At 42.8% G+C, this 24,208-nt stretch overlaps 1 protein-coding gene across 1 annotated transcript in view; it reads left to right on the plus strand.

Moving 5' to 3' along the window:
• The window catches only part of LOC134527545 (protein slit-like), a 110,758-nt gene that overhangs the window by 41,216 nt on the left and 45,334 nt on the right, over window positions 1-24,208 (plus strand). Inside the window, exon 3 of the mRNA XM_063360315.1 lies at window positions 11,766-12,017. Coding sequence (XP_063216385.1) covers window positions 11,766-12,017 — 252 coding nt within the window. The remainder of the gene's footprint in view (window positions 1-11,765; window positions 12,018-24,208) is intronic.

The raw sequence follows: 24,208 nt of genomic DNA on the forward strand, positions 1-24,208 counted from the left end.
CGTCAGCGAGCTCATTTTCCCGGCCGGGTACATGTTCCACCGTGAAGTGGAAGCTTTGGAGGAGAAGGGCCCACCGGGTAAACTTTGACTTGCCCTCCTGCACGGAATCCAGCCATTTGAGGCACTGGCTGTCCGTGCGGAGAATGAAGGGGCGCCCCTCGAGGTAGTGTCGGTATCTTTTTAGTGCCCACACCACAGCGAGGCACTCTTGCTCATTGACATGGTATCGTCTTTCCGCTGGGCCAAACTTGGCACTCGCGTACTCGACGATACGTCTCTGGCCTTGGCCGTCCAGCTGGTACAGCACCACCCCCATGCCTTCCTGGCTGGCATCGGTCTGCACGAACAGTGGTTCGTCCGGCACCAGCCGCGACAGGGTGTGGCAGTTGCGGAGCTGTTGTTTTACCTCGCCCAGGGCCTTCTCGGCGGCCTGGGTCCACCGGAATTTGTGCTTAGGTGAAAGCAGGTCGGTCATTGGCGCGGTAATCGAGGCGAAGTGGGGAACAAATGACCTCAACCAATTCAACAGCCCCATGAGTTTCTGGAGCTGCTTCCGTGTCTTGGGTGCCTGCTTGCCCTCAATAATGGACAGCTGTTTGGGCAGCGGGCGGCATCCCTCTGCGTCCACAATATGGCCCAGAAACTCGATCTCCTCCGCCCCAATGTGGCACTTCCTCGGGGCGCACGTCAGCCCGTGCCTGGCGAGCCGCTCAAACACCAAGGCCAGATGGTGTGCGTGTTCCTCCCACGAACATGACCAGATGATCACATCGTCCAGGTAGGCTTGGGCAAACTTGCCGATGTAGCCATCCAGGACACGGACCATCATGGTCTGGAAGGTCGCAGGAGCATCCATCAGGCCGAACGGCATCGCACAGAACTGGAAGCGCCTGCCGTCTGGGGCGGTAAAGGCTGTTTTGGGGCGGTCGGCGGGGCATACTGGCACTTGCCAGTACCCCGACTTGAGGTCAAGCTTTGAAAAGATGGTGGCTTTCCCCAAGCCAGCGAGGGCATCCGTGATGTTGATTAATGGTGGTGGTGCCGGAATGGTGAGGTGATTTATTGCTTTGAAATTTACGCAAAATCTCAGCGTTCCATCTTTCTTGGTGGCCATTACGATACGACTATTATAAGGTGAATTACTAGGTTCTATGACGCCACTCGCCAGCATCTCCTCGATTTGCGCCTGTATGGCATCCTGTTCACGGGGTCCGAACCCGAACACTTTCTGGAATGGAGGGGTATGGGGCACCAGGGGTATGCTATGCTCTGTAATTGTAGTCCTCTGTAACTGGTCCGCAGCTGCAAACACTTGCGAATGAGCCCTTATCACCTCATCGATGTCGGCGTGGTGCTCGGCTGGAACTCCGTGGGTCAGCTCATCCAAACCTACAACTGTGAGAGGTGGGGATGGAATAGGCCGGTGGATACCGTAGACAGTCCAACGGCCGCGGGTACCAAGGTGCAAGCGCCCGGCACGGACTTCGATTGTGGCATCGACCTGTGCAAGCCAGGGGGCTCCCAGGATAATCTCCTCTCGTAGCTCATGCAACACTATGGCGTCCGTTTGGCTAACATGGTCCCTTATGTGAATTTTTACCTGGGCGCGCCCAGACGTGGGCGCGCAAGCTCCCCTGGTGGCCAGCAGGACTGTCCCAGCCTCAGCTGTCACGTCAGCACCGGCGACGAGGTGAGCGGCAATATAGCTGTGGCTGGCGGCGGTGTCCACCAGCGCCTCCAGTTCCCGGCCGTCCACCCGGACAGGTATGCGCAGTAGACTGCCTTCCTCGGGACCCATGCGCCCGAGCCGGGACAGCGTATCCTTTAGCCCCGCATCTACTGTCGAGGCCCCCAGCGATGTAGGGCGAGCGGCAGAGCTCACCGAAGACTCGGGGCACGGCCCGTCGGGCCGGCGCGGACCGCCCCCGCCGACGTCAGGTGGGCGGGGCGGTAGCTCACTGGCGCCCGTAGCTGCTGGCGGGGACGCCGACGATGTGGGGCGAGCGGCATAGCTCGCCGAAGACTCGGGGCACGGCCCGTCGGGCCGGCGCGGACCGCCCCCGCCGACGTCAGGTGGGCGGGGCGGTAGCTCACTGGCGCCCGCAGCTGCTGGCGGGGACGCCGACAACATGGGGCGAGCGGCATAGCTCGCCGATGACTCGGGGCACGGCCCGTCGGGCCGGCCCGGACCGCCCCCGCCGACGTCAGGTGGGCGGGGCGGTAGCTCACTGGCGCCCGCAGCTGCTGGCGGGGACGCCGACGATGTGGGGCGAGCGGCATAGCTCGCCGAAGACTCGGGGCACGGCCCGTCGGGTCGGCGCGGACCGCCCCCGCCGACGTCAGGTGGGCGGGGCGGTAGCTCACTGGCGCCCGCAGCTGCTGGCGGGGACGCCGACGATGTGGGGCGAGCGGCATAGCTCGCCGAAGACTCGGGGCACGGCCCGTCGGGCCGGCGCGGACCGCCCCCGCCGACGTCAGGTGGGCGGGGCGGTAGCTCACTGGCGCCCGCAGCTGCTGGCGGGGACGCCGACGATGTGGGGCGAGCGGCATAGCTCGCCGAAGACTCGGGGCACGGCCCGTCGGGCCGGCGCGGACCGCCCCCGCCGACGTCAGGTGGGCGGGGCGGTAGCTCACTGGCGCCCGCAGCTGCTGGCGGGGACGCCGACGACATGGGGCGAGCGGCATAGCTCGCCGATGACTCGGGGCACGGCCCGTCGGGCCGGCGCGGACCGCCCCCGCCGACGTCAGGTGGGCGGGGCGGTAGCTCACTGGCGCCCGCAGCTGCTGGCGGGGACGCCGACGATGTGGGGCGAGCGGCATAGCTCGCCGAAGACTCGGGGCACGGCCCGTCGGGCCGGCGCGGACCGCCCCCGCCGACGTCAGGTGGGCGGGGCGGTAGCTCACTGGCGCCCGCAGCTGCTGGCGGGGACGCCGACGATGTGGGGCGAGCGGCATAGCTCGCCGAAGACTCGGGGCACGGCCCGTCGGGCCGGCGCGGACCGCCCCCGCCGACGTCAGGTGGGCGGGGCGGTGTGGCTGGTTGGAGTTTCGGAGAGCGGGGCCCAGCTGTCTCATCGCCCTCACCTAGGCGTTTCCCGATGGTGTTGTGTCACCTCCGTTTCCCCCTTCTCCGGCGGCCTTGACGGGGCATTCACGGTGCCAGTGGTACATTTCTGTTGGACAGTACCTGCAGCGGGGAGGCCGCTCTTCGCGGGCTGTCGGGCCTCCGCGTCGCTCCCCTCGGTCGGCCTGCCGCCAGGTCAGCCTCGACTGGCCCTGTGGCTCAAGGTTGCGTCCCCGCGACCCCGGCGACTGGGCGGATCTGTCCGGCGGTGCTGGCGGGCCAGTGTACCGCACCATCGCTCCAGCATCTTCTGGTGACAGCACCGCTGGGGTGGGGTTGGGCCTCCACTGCATCATGGTCTCCGTTGCACTCTGTGTGGCCTGGATGTCTCTCTCTGTTTCTCTCGCCATGGCTAGGAAATCGTCCACGCTTCTTCCCGCGGCGTTACGCATGAAAGGTCTTAATTCCGGTGACAGTAGCTCCACAATCACTGGCAGTATCTCGGCGACTGAGCCGCTTGTCGTCAGACGTCGGTGGAGGCGTAGCTTTTGATAAATAAAGCCTTCCACGCTTTCCCCGGCCCGCTGTGTTTGACAGTACAGCTGGTACCGACAGCTGGCACGGGAACGCGCGTCATCAAAACGGGATTCGAACCGGGTAACGAATTCGGTCCAAGACATCCGGTATTCGCCTGCCATCGCCCACCAGGCTTGGGCACTGTCCCGGAGCTGTCCACTAACTCTGTCCGTGAACTCGTCCTCGGGCACCGCGTGTCTTGATAGTCTGTCCCAGCATGCTTGCAGAAATGCATGCGGATCTTCATGTGCTCGCCCCGTGAATACAGGTAGTGACACCGCCACGCTTGCATTTCGTGGTACCGGTTCCGGTTGTGCCTCCCCATGGCGCCGCACACCGTCGTTACAGGCTGCGCATAGAAATAGTCCGTCCCTGAAATTAGCGAATTCGCGTGCAGTCGTGCAAATCCGGTGTCTGACAGTGCCGCACACATAGCACTGCGCCGTCTCGCCTGGTCGCCCGGGACAGCCTACCATCGCGCACGTCACGCGCTCCCTTATCACGGCCCACTCTGTGCCATGGTTATATATTTCCTTTTTTACAGTCTTTTCCTTAGGGGTACATGAGCACCATAGTGTAGCGCCCTCCCCTCGCAAGCTGCCCTCTCCGTGTGGCTTATGACACACCTGGCAGACCCCGTCCATATTCACGCGCACAGGTGTGTAGCATTCCGCGACATGCGCGGCTGACCGGCCCGTGCGGCGGACCGGGACGTCAGGTGGCGGGGAACAGACAGGCATGGCCCGCCTCCCCCCCTCCACTGACGGAGGTCCCGTTTCCGCACGCTCTTCGTCCCGCAGAAGTTGACCCGGCGGCGCGGTGATCTTGAATGGTCCGACTCGGCTGTACTCGTCGTCGCTCGGCTGGACTCGGCTCCCGCTCGACCCGAAGGGCGCAATTCGCCTGCGCTCATCCGGCGCGATCCCTTGAAGGGGAAAAGGGGGAAGAGCGAACTCACTCGCGCGGCCGAATGAAACCCGATACCTGTGTGACGCGCTCTTATCGCTTGACGGCGCAATCTCACACCATTTTGGCGCGTCGGCTTCCGCTCCCGCGCCGCTCTTGTCCACGCTCGACTCCCTGAAGCATTCTCGCGGCTCCCGAAAGTTTTGAAAATCCGCACTTTTCATGTCCGTTTCTATGTAAAAGCTCATGGTCAGCCACACTAGTTGGGCGCCATTTTGACGACGTTAGGGCCGTTCCCGTGGTTCGGAGTCGCTGCCCAGCTGCTCCGGTAGAGAGGGTACGTGCCACGTGGCAAGGGAACTACCCTAACTTAGGTGGAATAAAAGAGTTTTGACGTTAAGGTGTGTTTAATGCACACGTCACACTGTACATGGGCTGTCACGGCTCCCCTCTGTGACAGTCCATCAGGGCGAGGCCCGGCTCCACGCACCTTGAGCGCGACAAGACACTACCAGTGACCTGACTGGCGGTGACACGACAGTGACGCGACTGACAGTGGCGTGGATGACGGTGACGTGACTGGCAGTGACGCGATTGACGATGACATGAAAGACTGACGTAACTGCCGACGCGAACGACGGTGACGTGACTCCCGGTGACGTTATTGACGGTGACGTAACTGACGACGCGAACGACTGACGGTGACGTGACCTTCGCGACCGCGCTCTCTCATGCCACTTCGGCGACTGACTCCACCCACGCTCCGCGACGTCTCAGCGGCCTCCCCCCTTGCCGCGTGCACATGAATCTCCCCTCTTTCCTTCGTGTGCGAGTGCGTGGAGCCACATGGTCACAGGCGGGGAGACGCGACTCAGTCGCCCGGGAAACACATTTTATCCGTTTTGAACTCAACACAATATCAACACAACAAGACAAATAGATATTCACACCCTTACATAATTACATAAACAAAACCTGTTACACTTTTACGCACGGGCGCCGGCGCACACGCAAGCCTGAAGCAGCGACGGGCAATAATGGCCTCAGCGAGCCGGAGGAGCACTTGGGACGACGTCAACCTTATCTTAAGTGTCGTAAATTAATCGTTATATTTTGTATATCCATATAATATAGGAGCCAACATGGCGCGAAGCGATGGACGCGATACGAATATTTTTTTTTACCAACCACTACATCAGTAAATATTTGTGGTTTCCATTCGCTATGAATTCAAGCATGTAACATGTGTACTGCTTCTTCAATTCGGCCACAGTTAAATGGGAGGCTCTGAATCACTAAAAACTCCTCAACAAAATCAACGATGAATCACAGGCATTACAACAAACAGTTGTCACAAGTCGAGTAGCCAATGAGCAGGTGACATTTTTCGAGTCCGTAGAGGATTGTTGAGACTATCCTACAGGTCAATGGCAACGCGCCCTGAGTGAGTGTAAAGGCGTAAGCCTGAGACACATCTAGGTCCTCATCTAACCGCGCACACTTAGATTTAACTCAGGATAGGGTGAAAAATGTTTACTAATTTTTCAGTCCTAACAGTCACTAACGAAACGCCAGCAAAATAAATAAATAAGCTCACGAATATTGTTCGTGAATGAAGGCGAAGCTGATACTTTGGAAACGTTACCAGCAGATATTAAATAATGTTTAACTATTATTTACGTTGCTTACTTCTTAAAACTGCATTCATGTAAACTGATTTTGTATGAGACTATGTTGAGTGTTTTCTGCTACACTTATTTTTCTGAAAAAAGTCTATTGTGGCTTAATAAACTTGTTAACATTGATGCCTGTCATAAAAAAAAATTCAAACATAATTATACGGATACATGTTGAGTAGAGTTTATGAATGGTTCACGCATTGCTGGGGAAAAAAAAAACATGTTTACAATTTTACACATCTTTTTGTTGTCTCATCGCGTCCATCGCGTTTTACATACGCAACTCTGAAAAATAAATGTATGGTAAAAAAAGCTATAATAAAATAATCTCTTATCTTTCTTTATTCTTTTTTCTAAGCGCTCTAATGGCTTTCGATAGTTTTGTTCTTTTGTGTACTCTGCTTGGTGGAGGTTTCTTCGGCATTTTATTCCTGAATAATTCTCACGCTTACAACAAAAAACATCTAGCTAAATCACTGTGCTAAATAATAACAGAGAATAACCATTCAATTATACGCCGAGCTAGACCAAACACGTTCTCTTATCTACTGAAAATGAGTACGTTGACCTTCATATCAGTTTCCCACGAAATCCCGTCTCCCCTTCGTAAACAGCAGACAGCTGTGGCAGGCTGCAAAAAGTTTGGGAAACTGTCGCAAGGTGTCACTACTGTCCAGCGCGCTCCATAATTCCTCGTAACCGAGCTTGCACGCTCCTCAAATTTCTACAGCTATGTTTTTACTTTAGGTCCGACTGCAATAAGCTAAAGACTAAAATAAAGTCAATCATTCAGCCGACATATATGTAGGCATTTGAATTACAAATGAAAACGCAAATGTTATTAAATTCGCAAATGAATGTCACGCAATTTCGCAGCAGCTCATTTATTAAAATTCAAATTGTAAAGACATTAAATTAATAATGATTACAGATATAATAATGGTCACAGTCATATCTCCCGTGTCTGAAAATTTATCTGCCAAAGTTTTACCACTGAATTCTTTATAGTTTTTTAATAAAGCTTGAATTTAAAAAATTCCCGAAAATCAGTAATAACTTAATTAAAATAAAAAAATTAAAAAATAAATTTTACACCAGAATGGTTCAAATCTTCTCTAGCAACTGAATCATTAACAAATATATTGTTTTTTTTAATACGATGCTGGTGCACCAATCCCCTTAAGATGGCACCTTCCTGCTTACCCCCTCTTAAACCAACAATCATTTACCTCCCACATATACCCACAGATACCCACAGATACCTACCAAGGACTTTGAATTGATAGTGTCCAACCAGGTGGTCCGAGGGTCCTAATTAAGAACAATTATATGAAATTTTTTCTATCAATTTGTGTTTTAATGAAAATATTACACTAAAATATCAAACAAAATATTGCACTTAGGATAAATTGTATGTCAACTGATAATTTTTTTAGATTTAGTGGTTGTTTATTTTTATTTTATTCCCCCATAAATGTCTGGAATACCACACTCCCAATTTTTTTCTCAATGGTGTAAAACGCGCCATTTAACGCCCCTGTGGGCGGTCTTGTTTCTGGAACACTCTAATGTGTGTGCCACTTTACTGAGCCTACGCGGCGCACGTTCCAGTCTGTTGAAGAGACCGCCCTGCGTCATCGGCGCGCGCCGGCTCACGTTTTCTTTCCTCCCTCCATTGTGTGTTTCCCCTTCCCCCCCCCCCCCTTGTTTTCTACCTTCTGCTCATGCGCCGTGTGTGTGTGTGTGTGTGTGTGTGTGTAGGTGTGTGTAGGTGTGTGTGCGTGTGTGTGTGTGTAGGTGTGTGTGTGTGTGTGTTCTGCCATTGTCCACCTCAGTCGGCTAGGTTAACCTCGTGGGGGGACAAAACAGGGAAGCCCCAGGACCTTAGGCTCAATGACACTGTTTTGTATGTGTAGAGAGCCGACTGGCTCATCACTTGGCTGTTACAACCAACAGATCTTACCAAGAGAATGATTAAATGACTACTGAAAGGTACTGATTTTATATAAAAAATTACATATATACTTCTGTTCAGGCCATTTTTATTTTAAATAATATCATGCACATACTTAACTTACAGATATCTTTCATGAGTATTATAGTTAACAATAATTGTTCGTAAACATTACCAAACTTGGGGGCCCCGCAAGAGAAAATAAACATTTTGAAAAATTATTAACACCTGGCTGGTTACACCAGTGGCAATTACAATAACAAAAGCAACATTTAAAATTTTTAAAAGATTATAACCAAAATTTTGTTTTGTCATTTAATTTGATTGTTAAAAAGACAAAAAGGTCCTTTCACTTGATGTATTTAATAGTTTTATACGCAATGATAGGTTTGCAAAAGTCCAAATGACATTCATGCCAAAACATGCTGGAAGCCGAAAGAGAATTATTGAAGTGACTTTCCTGAAATAGTAGGCTGCATCCTGATGCCAATAGAGGAGGAGTAAGACACACTCCCATCCCGTAGGCCTACTTATTGGACTAAATCAAGCATGGCCCGGATGTCGCGAGCCACACAAGGGCTGCTAAAAATAAATATAAAAAAATATTAAGACATCGGCCAAAAATAAATACATAACATTATTCCGGAGGAATCAAGAAAGAAACTCACCCAAAAGGCGCTAAGCGGTAATCAATTCACCGCATAATCCAGCGGATTTAAACAGTTACAAGTAGTACGATGTTCACATAATGGCTGACCGATAAGGAAGAAGAAAGAGCAAAATAAGTCTTCTCTTCAAGAAGATACACCATAGAAAGTGACATAAGATGTCAAACTAGGTGAACAAAAAATTAAACAATACAGGTTTAGTTCCCAAAATGATCAATAATACATCTCAGCTAAAGTAAATGAAAAAGTTTAAGTTAATTAAATATTAGTTTTAAGAATGTTTATATTTCATGTCTTTTAAATTAATGTTTTTTTATATATATCTTGAAGCACTTCACTTTAGATTAGGAAGGAACTTCACATTTTTCACAATTTACATTAAGATATGATTAAAATAAAAATATATATTACATAACAATGAATTTATTTTCAATTTTCACAACATTGAGCCAGCATGATGTCCAGTTTGCCAAACAAAGAAAAAGAAGAAAAAATCATGAAAACAGGTTGAGTACATGCAACGTTACGAAGTACAACGGCACAGTGTGTGTGTGTGTGTGTGTGTGTGTGTGTGTGTGTGTGATGCGAGTGCCTGCTAAATGTCTTGGTTGTTTTTCATTCGTCTGGACAGCTTCGAGGGTTCGTCTACTGTTTGTGGGCTCTGGCCTGTTTAGTCTTCGCGAGACATTAACGTGTAACTGTATTCTAAATGCTGTTTCTGTCCCGCCCTGGAATTTTCTTTTGCTTGCTTTCATACGCTTGGCTTGTCGAGCTAAGCGCGTACCTAAGTTTGCTTTTAATTTATTTGAACTCTTGTCGTGAAGCTAATTTGGCCAGCTCTCTTGCCATCACAAGTGGTTTGTTCATTCTCGCGGGTTGTAGATTATCGTCGTAGTGAGCGCTTGAATTGTTCCTGTTTTGGTGGGTGGATACGTTTGGCTGTGGAAGGTCCATTTGACCGTTTGCATTGCGCCTTCGCTGCTTTAATGTTTGGGTCCTGGATTGTTTTTTCATTGGTACAGTCGCACTTTTATGTGATGAAGTCGACTTGTTTCTGGGCCTTACTGCGGCCCGTGTATTTTGGGATGGTTCGTATATTTGGTACCTTAACATTGTACCCCTTGGTTGAAAGGCATTTAATCATTAGTGATGTTTGGGAATACTCTTATAATTCTATGGTGTGCGACGACCCGATGTGTGATGTGTGTACATGGGTCGAAAATGAGTGTTGAAAGCCCTTGTGTGCCGTCGCTAGGCGCTTCTTTGGAACGATGCATAGATGTTTGAGGTTATATGTTTAAGATATAATTAAATTGTTGATTATGTGAGATTATTTTGTCAGGTTGACATTGTTATTTCTATGGTACCAAGCCACTGTGTTCTTGTTTATAAAGGAATGAGTGTTGGAGTAAACTATCTGAATTTTTAATTATTAACGACTTTTTCTCCCTAATTATAATGCGGTTTCAAGCACACGTCTTGGGATCACAGGATTGATATTCTGTCTTGTTAAGCAACTAAGGGGTTTGTGCCGCAGGGGACTTGAACGCTGCTCAGTACAGTCCAAATATCTCGTACAGTGACTAGGAGTAAGTGTTTTAGTTTGTATGTTTCTCCGAGGGCAGCGCAAATTTTTTGCTGAATGGGTATCTTTCTAAAACCCTGGCATGCAGTGATAAATTAAAATTGTACTGACACTAATAATTTAATATTTTTATTAAATAAATTTGTGAGAGAGATTATAATATAAAGCATTCGATGTCAGTCAACTAATATTTTTTTTTTTATTTCGGTATTTCATATCATCATACGCAATTTAAAACTTGGTAATTTTTTACAACAGTGTTTACACAAGGCCAGTCTATTATCTCGGTATCTCTGAAAATTATTTCACTATTAGTTGGTAAATATAATTAACAAAATATATTTTAAGGAAGGGAAGTTATTTAAATCTGAATAAAGGGCCCCATTCGAAGGAACAGTTGTTGTGTAAGAGAAGTAGGTGTGTGGATGTATGTGTGTGAGTGTATATATATATATGTATGTATATATATATATATATATATATATATATATAAAATGGAATGCATGACTAATTTACTTTTTTTAGTCAGACTTGCACATCATCAATTATGTCTGTGAAACTGTCTGCACATCAACGACGTAAGAGCAAGAGGTATATAAACTGATGATTTTATGCCATTTTTAAATTTCTTTGAATGTGTTTGAGACATGTGTGGCCACATCTATGAAGTGTTTTGACCATCTCCAGTGTACAGTTCGCGAGCGATCGGAATTTTCTTGGCTTCTGGGTAGTAGCCGCGTCGAAGGCGATGATATCACCCACTTTTCGGTCGACGGTGCAGTCGCCATCATCAGGGAGCAGTTATCTGAGAGGGGAGTGTTTCCCGATTGGCTGCAGCTGTGAGTCAATCAGTCTCTTCCTTTCTCCTGGTTGGTCTGTTTGTTTGGCTGATCGGAGCTAGGCGGGAGTGCTGGCCAATCAGTGGCCTGATATTAGATTTCAGCTATAGCAGAACAATCTTTGGAAACCAGGCACAGCATTGAGTTCGACCAGTTCCACACCATAGCCAACATCCCACAATACAAGTAAAGATACATTCGAGAATCGGTTAAAATATTTAAAAACACCCTTCGAACATATAAATAGAGAGGATGGATACAAATGAAGAAATCCTCAAAACCTAGCTCTGCATCCAACAACAGACAACAGTCCAGCCAACCAGAAGAGAAGAGGCCACTGATTGGTTAACCCTCCCAGACAATCACAGAAGCCCAGTTCCAATTGCCCCAACCAACAGGCCGACCAGGAGAAAGGGAGACTCGATTGGCTCACAGATGCAGCCTCTCAAGCGAGAGTATAACGCCGTGACACGTGCGACGTGCTGTGCGCCCAGGACAACGTGACCTCGCTGGACCGGCCCGTGCTGCCAGGGGTCGCGCTGCACGGGCTGGTGGTCTCCTCGGGCGAGATCCGGCACGTCTCGGAGGCGGCCTTCTCGCGCCTGAGGGCGCCCCTGCAGGCGCTGGGGCTGCCCAACAACCGGCTGGAGGCGGTGCCGACCCGCGCCGTGGCGCAGCTGCGCGCGCTCGACCGCCTCGACCTGTCGCACAACGGCCTGCGGTCCCTGGGCGCCGGCTCCTTCGCCGTGAGTCCGGCCCTCCTTGCTTCTCGGGCGCGTTCACGTCTGCGTACTCATATTCAAGACTGTGTACTCAGTGGCGTAGCCAGGATTTGTGTATGGGGGGTGTTAAGAAGCATCCCCCCCCCCCCGTATTAGCCCTAAAGCGGGGGGGGGGGGGGGGGTCCTCCCCCGGGAAAATTAGGATTTTAAGGTGTAAAATAGTGCTATTTTAGCAGTTTTTGGTACTGAAATTTAAATATTGTAATGGTAAAATTTTTATTAATTTTAACATGAAATTTATTTGAGTGATGAATAAGAAATTAATTAAAGATTTGATGCTAGGGGGAGGGGGGGGGGATTGAACCCCTAACCCCCCCCCCCCCCCCGGCTACGCCCCTGTGTGTACTTATTTAAAAAAAATGATTTGTTTGATTTTATACGTTACTTGCCGTATTTATAATATTTTACAGTCATTTTATTATTTTACTTATATTATTCATATGCAAAATTAAAGTCGGCATTTCATTACGCCAAGTAATTGTAACTTCTAACGCGCGTACATATAAGTACACGGAACCATTTTTTTTGTAAACGGAACAGATATATATCCATGTAAAATTACAGATATTTGTAAATTTGTACATTACATGAAAACAACTGTATCTCTATACAATAATTTTCGCAATAATGATGCGTACGGATTCTTACTCTGTAATTTATGCTTTGCTTTGTTCCAGTACCTCCAGAAGTTAAAGTTATTTGTAAACCGTTCCGTGAATATCTTTTCAGTACTTACTGCACACATTAATAAGCAAAATAAAACCAAATAAAGTCCAATTATTGAATATTTGATTATCTTTCAATGGTTCAAAAATGAATTATTCTTGAATGAAACATAAACATAAATATAAAATTATGAGACAATTTTCGTAAGAAATACTCGGTTTTATCTCGAAAAACGTATTTATATAAGCAAAAATATCCATAGCCATGTGTTGTGCAAAGATACTATACCTATCTGTCTTGTAGTATTACAAACTATTTCTTGGCAACTGGTTTCCAAAGAAAACTTTTGTAACACTAACCCATAGAGCTTGGATCTTTCAGATATGTTTCTGTGACACTGCAGGAACATTACAAAGGCAATGTTACATTTGTAAAATCTATATCAAATATTGTATACTGAACAGGAATGCATGCGTAGACTCCACGATAGTACTGTACGTCAGAACTGAGTCACATAGCTCATGAGTCCCCCGGGACTAGCAAATTCGAGCATTACGTTTCCTGAATTTTAGTCTTTATATTTAATCGACAGAGATGTCATTAGAGACATATACATACAATCAACAAAGTACTCCAGCAAATTTTGTCCAACTTATTTGCTGCATTCTTAATATATATATGTCTAAACTGGTTTTCCCATGATCTGATCATTATTTTATAGAGGGTTTCTCAGTGGCTCAGAATTTTTAACATTTTATGTGGGCCACTAGACTAGCATGACAAATATATATTTTAATATTAGCTAATTGTGAAATAAAAACCGTGAATTCATCATCCTCAACACATATGCGTTCAAATTCCTTATATTTGTCTTGGTATGAATCTTTATGTTCGAGCAGTAACAAAGCATAGGTGGGTGGTAGAATGAGAGCAATTTAAGAAAATTTATTGTTTACCTTTACCACATTTCCTCTTAGGAAATTACAAGAATTACACCTTCTACATTGAACCTGGAATAGCATGTCAAGAAGTCGACACGTTGACAACACGACCACCATTAAATTGTCAAGAGTCAGCAGTCTCTTGTTTCTACTCTTCATGTTGCCTACCTCCAAAATTCGGAAATTGAAAGCACAAACGCCCTTTATTTATGTAGTGGAAGGCCACACATGATGTTCCTAAATGACGCAAGACAAACATATATTAAAAAATTACCTGGCTGGTGATTGCCATACCCAAGAAACAGACTGGTCCACGCTTCCTAATGATGAGTGGACGAGATATGGGCTGGTGACAAGAACAACTGATGGAATGAGGGTTTTGTTCCAGAAACACCTTTTTATATTTTACAAACTATGCGGACAATATCTAACTATTGAGCCACTGGTTACCTCTTGTGTGATTTTTTTTTCCAGATCAGTCATGAGTAAAACTTTTGTTTTCAGAATAAATATAAAACGACATACCACATGAATGCTTTGTGTTCGTTCTTTCACTATGGTAGATTTTGAATTATTCTTTATGTATTTATAGTTTGCTGCCAATCTGTAGTCTCTTCGTATAAAATAAATATAAAGTAAATCTAAATTAATCAATGCTGACAGTAATTTCTTAACAGCGAACTGATACTGTGCAAAAAAAAAACATACATTTACTTTTAAATCCCTGATATCTCCAGGGGATTTTTGATTATTAACACTTTGCAAAATATCTGTCAAGATTTTGATGCTAATAGTATAAAGCTGTGTCAACTAATTAAGATCCTTGCCTACCTAGGCACAAATACGGTGTGCCGAGCCCAGATGGATCCATGCGGTTTGAAAACAACTGAAGATATCCGAGTTGTGTCTGTTTACGAAAATAAGTTAAGACTACATTGAGGGCAGATGAGTAGTAGTTCTATTTCCACTTAGTTTTTAAACTGTATTTTTATAATATAAGAGTTTTGTACCTAGTTAAAAAGTGTGTTTTAAGAATGGTTTTTAGACATGAAACATCCGGTACAGATTATTGAAAGTACTCAAAACCCTAGCATTACACATTTATCATCATTTCTCTGCCATTGAATGTTACGGTCACCGCACCGATCTCATAGCTTCCCTATGCACGAAGAGAAGACTGCGCGCCAGTTCACAGCCTTGTGCTTAGAGGCGACACCGCGCTAGTAGCACCAGCGAGCCACACTTATCATCCCGCCTCACTAACACACATACACCCCTGACTAAGCAGGTTACTTTAGGGGGAACTAAAGGTCCTGATGCCTGCTTTACTGGAAGATTGTCTCATGGAGCGAGATGGTGTTACTATACTCTTACTAGTTACTAGTTACTAGTGTTAGTAGTAACTAGTCTCACTTTCCAGAGGACCAAAGTTAGAATTACTTTCTGGCCATCCCGGTTTCTGTTTTACATCGTCTCTGTAAGCCACGTCGAGCATGCAGCGAGATACAGTCGTCTGCAGTTCAAATGATCCCCCGAAGGATGCTTCACCTAACTGGTTTTTATTTGACAATTATTTTAAAAATATTTTAGAAATAAGAAATGTTTATTGATCTCAATTAAGTATCCGTAGGAACAAAACTATTGTCTACTTTTATCTAAGACGCCCTATTGTCTTCTTGCAGTTTCATCACTTTACCATGTAAAAATATACGTTTGCATTATTTTTCTTGATTTAATACAATTTCTTGGACATATGCCATTGCAGTTATGCACCGTTCTTCACGGGTAAAATTCATAAATGGAAAAAGAGAAATAAAAATTTAAAAAATAAACCCACCGAAAAAAGCCCAAATCAACACGGCACAGACAAACACATTCAAACTTAAATATCAGTCAGCACAAGAATTCCGTGGAAGCAATTTAGTAATGAAAAAAAAAAAAACAACACAGACGACACAGTGGACTAACAACGACGAGAAAGAGTCAACCATGACACTAAATACAGACTGAGAACAAAACAAAACCTGGAAAACGCTCAAATATACGAACACAACAATGAAGATAAACAGATATTATGGACAACACAACGACGACGACATCGATGAACACAGCAAGTTTCCTATAACAAAATAGTTACGACGTTCCGGAGACTGGCATATGTCCCGTCATCAGGTACAAACAGTCTGACATCGGACACTAGAAAACATGTTTTTTTTTTCATGACAAAAAGTGCAAAACTACAATGCCGTATGTCCAAGAAAATTGTATTAAATAAAAATTTCTCATTGCACGAGTCATTTAAAAAACGTATTATTTTTCTTATCACCAAAAAGCACATAATGTTGCAGATACATTGCGGAATTGTTAACAACAACTTCGTGATTTATTGGTGTTGCTTGGCTTCTGGGTTGTAGCCGCGTCGAAGGCGAAGATATCACCGACGTTTCGGTTGACGTAGCAACCGCCATCATCAGGGACCATTATTAGAAACAGCAGTAGCTATTATCCAGCTAATGATGAACTAATTATTGATAGAACTTTTATTATTATTAAATTTTGTAATTTTTATGGTTTCGTTTAAGTTGAGTGATAATATTAATACTGAAAATATAATTCGTAAATGATAGCAAATTGCAGTTAATGTAATTATTACTGTGACTGCTTCCTTATGATCAGGGGCGCAACAACTAAATTTTAAATGGGGGTCAATATACCTTTTTATAAAGAATCATCGATCACTCCTATTAAGGGTCCTTTGGGCGTATGGTCTCCGCGAGAAGAGCTCTCCATGCCACGTGTTCGAGCAGTCCGGGAGGCGTGGTGTAGGGTCGGGGGCGTGGTCTACCCTAGTGACGCACCCAAAGAATGTTGCAGTGGTGGGTGTGCGAGCCGCCCGGCTTGTCCCTTCCCCTCCGTCATTGTCCGCTAGGCACCCCGAGAGCGAGGGTCTGGCGGACTGTCGCGGCGCAGGTACAGCGCCTCTCGCTCGCTATCCCAGTAACGACCGTATGATAATTTTTTTTTTTTTTTAAACGCTCGTGGAAACTAATGGATGAACGAGGTTGTCAGATTTATTGTCTCTAAACTGGTCCAGTCCCAATGAGGTATATTTATTGATAGATTAGCAAAAAATTAACTACTTTTGAATCGTTTCTCCATTACCACGTTCACTTTCGGGAGTTCTGTAATTTTTTTCTTCTTTTCACATCTCTAATTATTGTTGAATTTCGAAAATTCGAAAAGTTAGGTAAGGGAACGTGCGTTTATTTAGGCAATATTATGCAACCAAAAAAAAAAAGCGATAGTCTCCAGATTATTGAGATATATAATATTGTTTTAAAACACATGTCACCCCTTCTTCTCTCCTTAGTTTTACCTTCCATGTTTTAATTTTTTCCTAAAATTTCGTATTAAGGAGTTACAAATTAAATACAACACTAATATTTCAGACAACATATATTTTTAAATGATACAACAAACCAAAATTCTACTTTTCTAAAGACCTATTAGAATTGGCAAATTTTAAACCAATAAACTAATTCCATTAAGTTACATTTATAAAAAAATGTGTGCTGATAGCTACAACAGCAGTTCTAGAGTGAGTACAAACACAGGATTTTTTAAATGAAATATTGTATTTACATAGGTTTTTACTGTCAATTTATAAACACTGAAATAATTGTCATTATAAAGTATTCCTTACAAATGAATTTTATGTAATAATTGTACTGGTTTTGCTAAGCCCATGCGCTTTTTAAAAAACTTTACGTTATGAAACGATTATAGGGTCACAGAAATGTGGCGGATTTCACGTAACACTATTCAGCTTAATGAAAGCCTTTTCACAAAAAAAAAAAAAATAGTACTTTCAACAGTCATTTGTACAAAATATAACAAATATATAATTTTACACCAATGTAGGTGGCAGCTGTATCTTCACCGATGTATGCGTATTTCTACCCTCACGTGATCGAGTGTATTATAATCCACATTTGTATGTGTAAAGAACTCTCTTTTGTTATTAAATTGCATCCAACAAAGTAAGTGTAAATTTACCCATTACTTACACATAATTTTTAATAGCTTCGGTGATGGCCCCTCGCAGTTTCAAAATCTTACTTCGTACATTTTTTCTGAGTGTTGGTTTAGCAATTTTTGCCTGCTCGCACAGTACTTTCAATTTATTGCAGTAATTCCTCAGGAGGTGATTACGGCAATCAATTTTTTCTACTGTTATCTTTGCATAGGGTCTAGCTTCCAGAATTTTTGTGTAGCAACTGCTGTCTCCATCGGATATAAGCTTACCAAATATAACACCATATACAGTTTCACTTTGTTTAAATCCCTCTACGATAATACTTGCTTCCATACTTGCTGAGCTGCCAGTCCAGTTTTTGTAGCTGGTGTGGGCAGGAATCTCTCCATCAAGACTTCGACTACAGACAAAGCAAAACTTGTTTCTAACTCCCATAAACAGAACCTTTTTTTTTTTTTTTGTAGAATACCCCACTATTGCTGTAACACCATAAAGAGCATTGTATTGACATCTATATGAACGTTTTGACCAGCAACCATTTGCTACAACAGTTAAAATAGGAGTACCATCTGCACTCACATCTCTCTCTACTGCTAAAGCTGCTTCTTCTCTTATTGCCTTCTCCATTTCTTGTAGAGCAGCTTTCTCCCATGCATTACATATTTTGTTGCGAACCTTGGTATAAGTTTTGGATGACATGACAGGAATGCCTATAGATGAGCAAAACTCTTCGATATGCGAATGACCTCCGCCTATACTCATCATCCCAGCAACGGCTCTTGAATTTACATCTAAATGTGTCTTGTCTTTAACTGGATCCTCTGTACGTAAGTGAATTTTTGATTACACATATTACAATACATTACAAAAGTAGGAGACTTATCATTGGGGATTTCTTTATAAACATTCATATTGCGCAAAGAACATCCACAGTGTGGATTGTGATTTGAGATTTCAGTGATTCTTTTCAGGAAGTATTCTATTTCTACCATTCTAACTCCATGAAGAGGAATTGTTACTGTATCTGTTCCTGATGTAAAAGAGCATTCATTTTCTATTACAAGAGGTTCTTCATCACATTTGTAAAAAATGTATTTTGCATTGTCTATTTCAAGCATCTCAATAAGAATATGTTTTTCATTATTTTCCCAAAGTCATTATTAATTTCGAGAAATTCGACCTCAGGTATCTCGTTCTGTAGATTGCAACACGATTATAGCATCTTAAAGTAAAATAAAGTCCTGAATAAGATAACATCATTACCATTATGTTTATTCTGCATTTAGTATTACATAAAGAATGGGAGAAACCTTTATCAATGAATACTAATATTTGTGAAGACTGCAAAATTCCGAATATACCATCAGAATGGAAGGAAATTTATTACACCATTACGAAGGACAAAACTTGGAGATTGATCTTCACAAAGAAAAATTATTTACCATGCAAGCTATAGTGCGACAACAAGGAAAAGAACCTGCGCAGATCTCACTGCCAGCAGACAGTCACATGATGAGCGCGTCAGGAAGTGAAGGGGGTTAGTAATGGAGCCGCTGTATGGCTGATATCACCTTCGCGCTCGGCTGCCTCACAGTCCGTATTACATGAACCGATCTACGTAATGGCTTCTACTTCGGGATTTAAATCACGTATTAAATCTAGCACGCCAGTGCGGGGAAAAGCTCGTGAGATTGTTTACAATGTTGCAACACATCTCAGTAGACAAAAACAGTTGTATAAATTGACGTACAATGTCGCTGAAACAACAAGTGCTGCAACAGGTGTCTCAGTATCAACAGATAGACGAATTCTAGCAGAAGGTAAGGCGAGATTAACGAGCAAAACCAGTTTAGCTTTTTCGACACCGACGCGTAAGAAAACAGAGCATAGGAAAATAATCGAAGTAGACGATTTTACATGTGGTGCCGTGCGGAGAAAAATTCAAGAGTTTTATACAGTAAGGACATTAAATAAGTTGACTAAGGCTTTGCAAGAAGACAATGTTTTGAACTGTAGCAGGGAATACTTGCGAAAGTTGTTGAATAGGTTAGTGTTTCGCTGGAAAAGTGTCAATCGAAGAGAAAGATTTTGATTGAAAAGCCAGAAATAGCTGCTTGGAGAGGGCGCTATCTTGAACAAATGCGTGAGTTACGTGAGGCTGGCAGAACCGTAGTTTATGTTGACGAAACTTATGTTCATGCTACACACAGCGTAAGTTCTTGTTGGCAGTCAGATACGGAAATAGGCGTCACAGAATCCATTGGGAAAGGTCCAAGATTAATTATTGTTCATGCGGGTGGAGAAGAAGGCTTTGTTCCGAATGATTTACTTATTTTTAAGTTTTTAAGTCAAAACAAAAATCTGGAGACTACCACGATGATATGAATTTTGAAAATTTTTCAATGTGGGTGTAAAGTAAATTACTGCCAAATTTACCTGAAAAATGTGTTGTAGTTCTGGACAACGCCAGTTATCATAATGCACAGCTAAACAAAAAACATACAGCATCATCCTTAAAACAAGACATACAAAACTGGCTAGCAAAAAACAATATTCCATTCTCTTTAACAATGACCAAAGAGTCTTCTGCTTTTAGTAAAAAGTGCGCCAGTAAAGAAACAATTTAAAATAGATGCGTTAATCATGGAGTGTGGCTATGATGTCATTCGCCTGCCTCCATACCATGCTGAGTTGAATCCGACTGATCTGGTATGGGCAGACATCAAAAACATAATTCGGGAAGGAATCTCTTCATCGCTAGATGATAAAAGAAAATTGTGTGAGGAATTGTTCAGTATCTATTCTGTGGACAAATGGAAAGAGTGTTGCAAGCATGTGAAAAATATTGGACTATTTTAGCAGTGACAGGAGAATTGACATTGAAATTGATAAAATAATAATAAATGTCGGATGTTCAAGAGACACGGACACTGCAAGCGATACAGACAGTGAGGAAAGCAGTCTTTGTGATTCGGAATAGGTGAGTATGTTAATTGTGGGCTATCTTTTTTTCCTTGTTTACGAAGTGGTTATTTTCTATGCCTGTTTCAATGTTTTGAAGCAGTACTTACATTTAAAATGGATTCTAAACCACTTCGGTATAATCTTTGCGCAAATATAATTTTTAACTTCCTACATAATAAATTAGACTCGGTGAATCTAAGTTTTTTTAGCCATGCATTTGAATGAGCCTTTACATATATATATTAAAAGTTTTAAATGTTTGTGATTTAAAAGACGAGTCGATACATGAATCTTCAATCAAAACACCATCATGAAATTAAACATCAAAATGGGAAAAACAATAACAATAATGCTATGCCATGAGGGACATAGACTTTGATCTGGAAAACTAATTTAAAAATTGTGAGGCGCAATTTAGTTGCCACTGTGGTCAAATGATGAAATGAAATGCATAAGTACGCCGTTGGTGTTCGTGTAAGACGGGCTCAGGCGTGACGGGTTGGTTTGCCACCCCTTTTTTCCCACCGTGGTAGGGGAAGTCTGTGGATGCGCAGAGGAAAATCTGTGAACGCTCTTTTGTTCGTTGTCGCATTATACACATCATATTTCGCTGTTCGAAGGACACATTGTGCTTCTATTTATTTAAGTATATACTAAAATAGTTTTTATTGTATTATCGTATAATTCTATCAGTAAAATACATATGATCTGAATATAGAACTCAACAGGTGTTTGTCTCGTCTCACACAAAATTACTTCAGAAAATATCCAGAAATATATCTCTGATATATAATCGCTTTGCGAAAAAAATTCTATACATACCTTTGAAAGCAAATACCATGGCATATAATAATACTGTTACGAAAATATTGCATGAAGTTAAGTTCTTGTCCATTACCGACCCGACCCAAAATTATGAGGCACCTCAGTTTTCCACATTGTTTATAGCCAAAATTAGTTTAGGGACTTCTTTTTTCCTCAAATAATAGAAAGAGAATAATTTTACTTATATTACAATTCTGAGTGTTCTTACTGCCGATAAGACCTAAATTAGCATCTTCAGAAATATTAGGGACAAATAGCCTATGTATCGTTAATTTAGGAGCCAGATCCTTTTACCTTTTGAATGGTGGTTTTCAAAAAAAAAAAATTGTACGGCACGATATGTGGTTCAATTTTCACAAAGAACTTCACAAAACAAATTTGAAATTCACGTGCTGATGCCTTGTATTTATTTGAGGAGGTGGAGCTGGAATTATCTGTATATGCTATTATTCTCTTTATAAACATATACATTATGAAATACTTAGAAAGAAACTCCCTACAGCCAATGGTTAACACCTTCTGCTATTCATATTCAGCCTTACACTGAACCTAGAAAACTGAACTTAACGCCGAAACTATAAATCTTTAATGTTTTATGTTTTATAAAATGGAATTTCAAGTAGGCCTAATTTGTATCTAATTTATTTTGAGCAATTATTTAATATTAAAGACATGGGACATCATGGGTTCATTGACCTTAGACGAGTAACCATTCTGAAAATAACAAGAGCTGAGTGTTGTATTTTGAATTATAGTTTGTAACCATGTTGGTAACACAATTTGTAATACAAACAACAACGTCCAAGGTTACTAAATGTTACATTTGACGCAAACAATAAATTAGCGCAAACACTGAATGGGCCGGGCCTTATTCCTAGGTTTTTAATATGATAGGTATAAAAGGTTTTCATTTTTGCACATACATGCGTTTGCACAAACCATTTCAACTGTTCATGGAGGTAAAATTACATTATGGTATAAAACAGTCTCAAACTCTCCAGTAGGTCATTCCAAGATGACTAGGCCGTACATTTGAAGGAATTATTTGTCAATATTTTCGTAGATAATTGAAAATTTAACATTTTGGTTAGGGGCTAAGTGCCAAAAAGGAACATTCGAGAAAACAGAAGAAAAAAAACAGTATGCTTTTGAAAAATAGTAAGTAGTAGTAAAAAATGAAAAACACTTACATTAAACTTATGTAAACAAAAGTAAGATTCCGAAAAAAAGTATATTGAAAGCTAAATTAATTGAATTTTAAGGCGATTAAAACAAATGATGTTTTAATTTCGACCGAAAATAGTAAGAGTGTGAACATTAAAGACATTATCTTTAACAAAGTAATACAAGATATAACAAAATATGTATACCAACAAAACGAAAATATCATTTAATTGAAGAATTTGCTATGTCCAATTTAACTGTTGTAGACCTATTATATTAGAGCATCATCAGGACATAGAGCATTTTACATCTGTAATATGTTTAACCAAATAATGCTTAACCTATAACATAGCTGTTATGCCAACCAAAAAAAAAAGTTAACTGAAGAATTAATTTACGCCACATATTAATATTCTTTTACGTTATATGCATTGTGTTCACACCAAACATCAGTACATTTAGTGTTAATTAGACATACCTCTTTCCTTGTGTTTTCTGAGGTTTCTGCAAACAGTGTTACATGAAAATCTATTTTGTTTGGCAACACAATCGTTTCTTCAGCACAGCGTTCTAAGTTCACAGATGAACTTCCACCGTCTTCCACAAAAGAAGAAATGGAAAAAAATAGGTAGTTCATGTGGTGGCACAGGCTGTAGAACAGTGTATGTTACGACCTGTGACGACCTAAATATAAAAAAGTAAATTATTTTTTAAATACTTATGTAGTAGGAAGTAGCTAGTAAAATGAGGTGATATTTTAATCTGCAGCCTCTATAAGCCCAACGCTATTTTTTGGGGGGAAGGGGTGTTAAAGGAAAATAAGAAAAATGGGGAAAAATTAGAAAAGGTTTGATGGCAATGGCCATTTAAAAGGAAATAAGCAAATTTTGAGCGAAAATCCACATTTCAAGGTGAATACCAAACTTTGAATGTTCTGTCATCAGCCTAAGTCCAAAACCTGTTAACGTAAGCAGCTCGAGATATCTGTCTTTCAAGAAATGTTTCAAAGAGTTCTTTATCTTTTCTTTTTCTTTTTTCCCCGTCAGATTCATGAAAAAAAAACTAACGCCACGCTTTATATCTGAGTTATTTCAAGTAGCACACTGGGCAATAAGTTAGTGTTACACATATTTCTGAATTCCAAACTGCCTCAGCGTTAAAATAGGATAACATTAAAATACTTCATTTCAGTGAACGAGATATATGGTCACAGTCGACCTAAAACTAGTATTGCCACATAAATGTATATTATAGCTGACCAGTATTAATCGCAAATTTATAAAGTCTAATAATTAATAGTCTTAAAATTGCATAGGTAGGTAATGTTTACAGTATATTACTAACATAAATGATACGCATTTGTTCCCAAAAAATGGCGGATGCTATGTAAAGCTTCTCAAACAAAATATAGAAATATGATTTCTTTTTGGTTGAGCTTGGAAAGGCATCAAGTTACAAACATTAAATATGAAGATTACTGTGAGACCAAATTTTGTGAAATTTATACGGCTTTATTTTTATGAAATGCTTCAACTTATATATCATCCTGACGCCTGTAA

Source organism: Bacillus rossius, chromosome 1 (genome assembly GCF_032445375.1).
Source record: "Bacillus rossius redtenbacheri isolate Brsri chromosome 1, Brsri_v3, whole genome shotgun sequence".
NCBI classification, from domain to species: Eukaryota; Metazoa; Arthropoda; class Insecta; order Phasmatodea; family Bacillidae; genus Bacillus; species Bacillus rossius.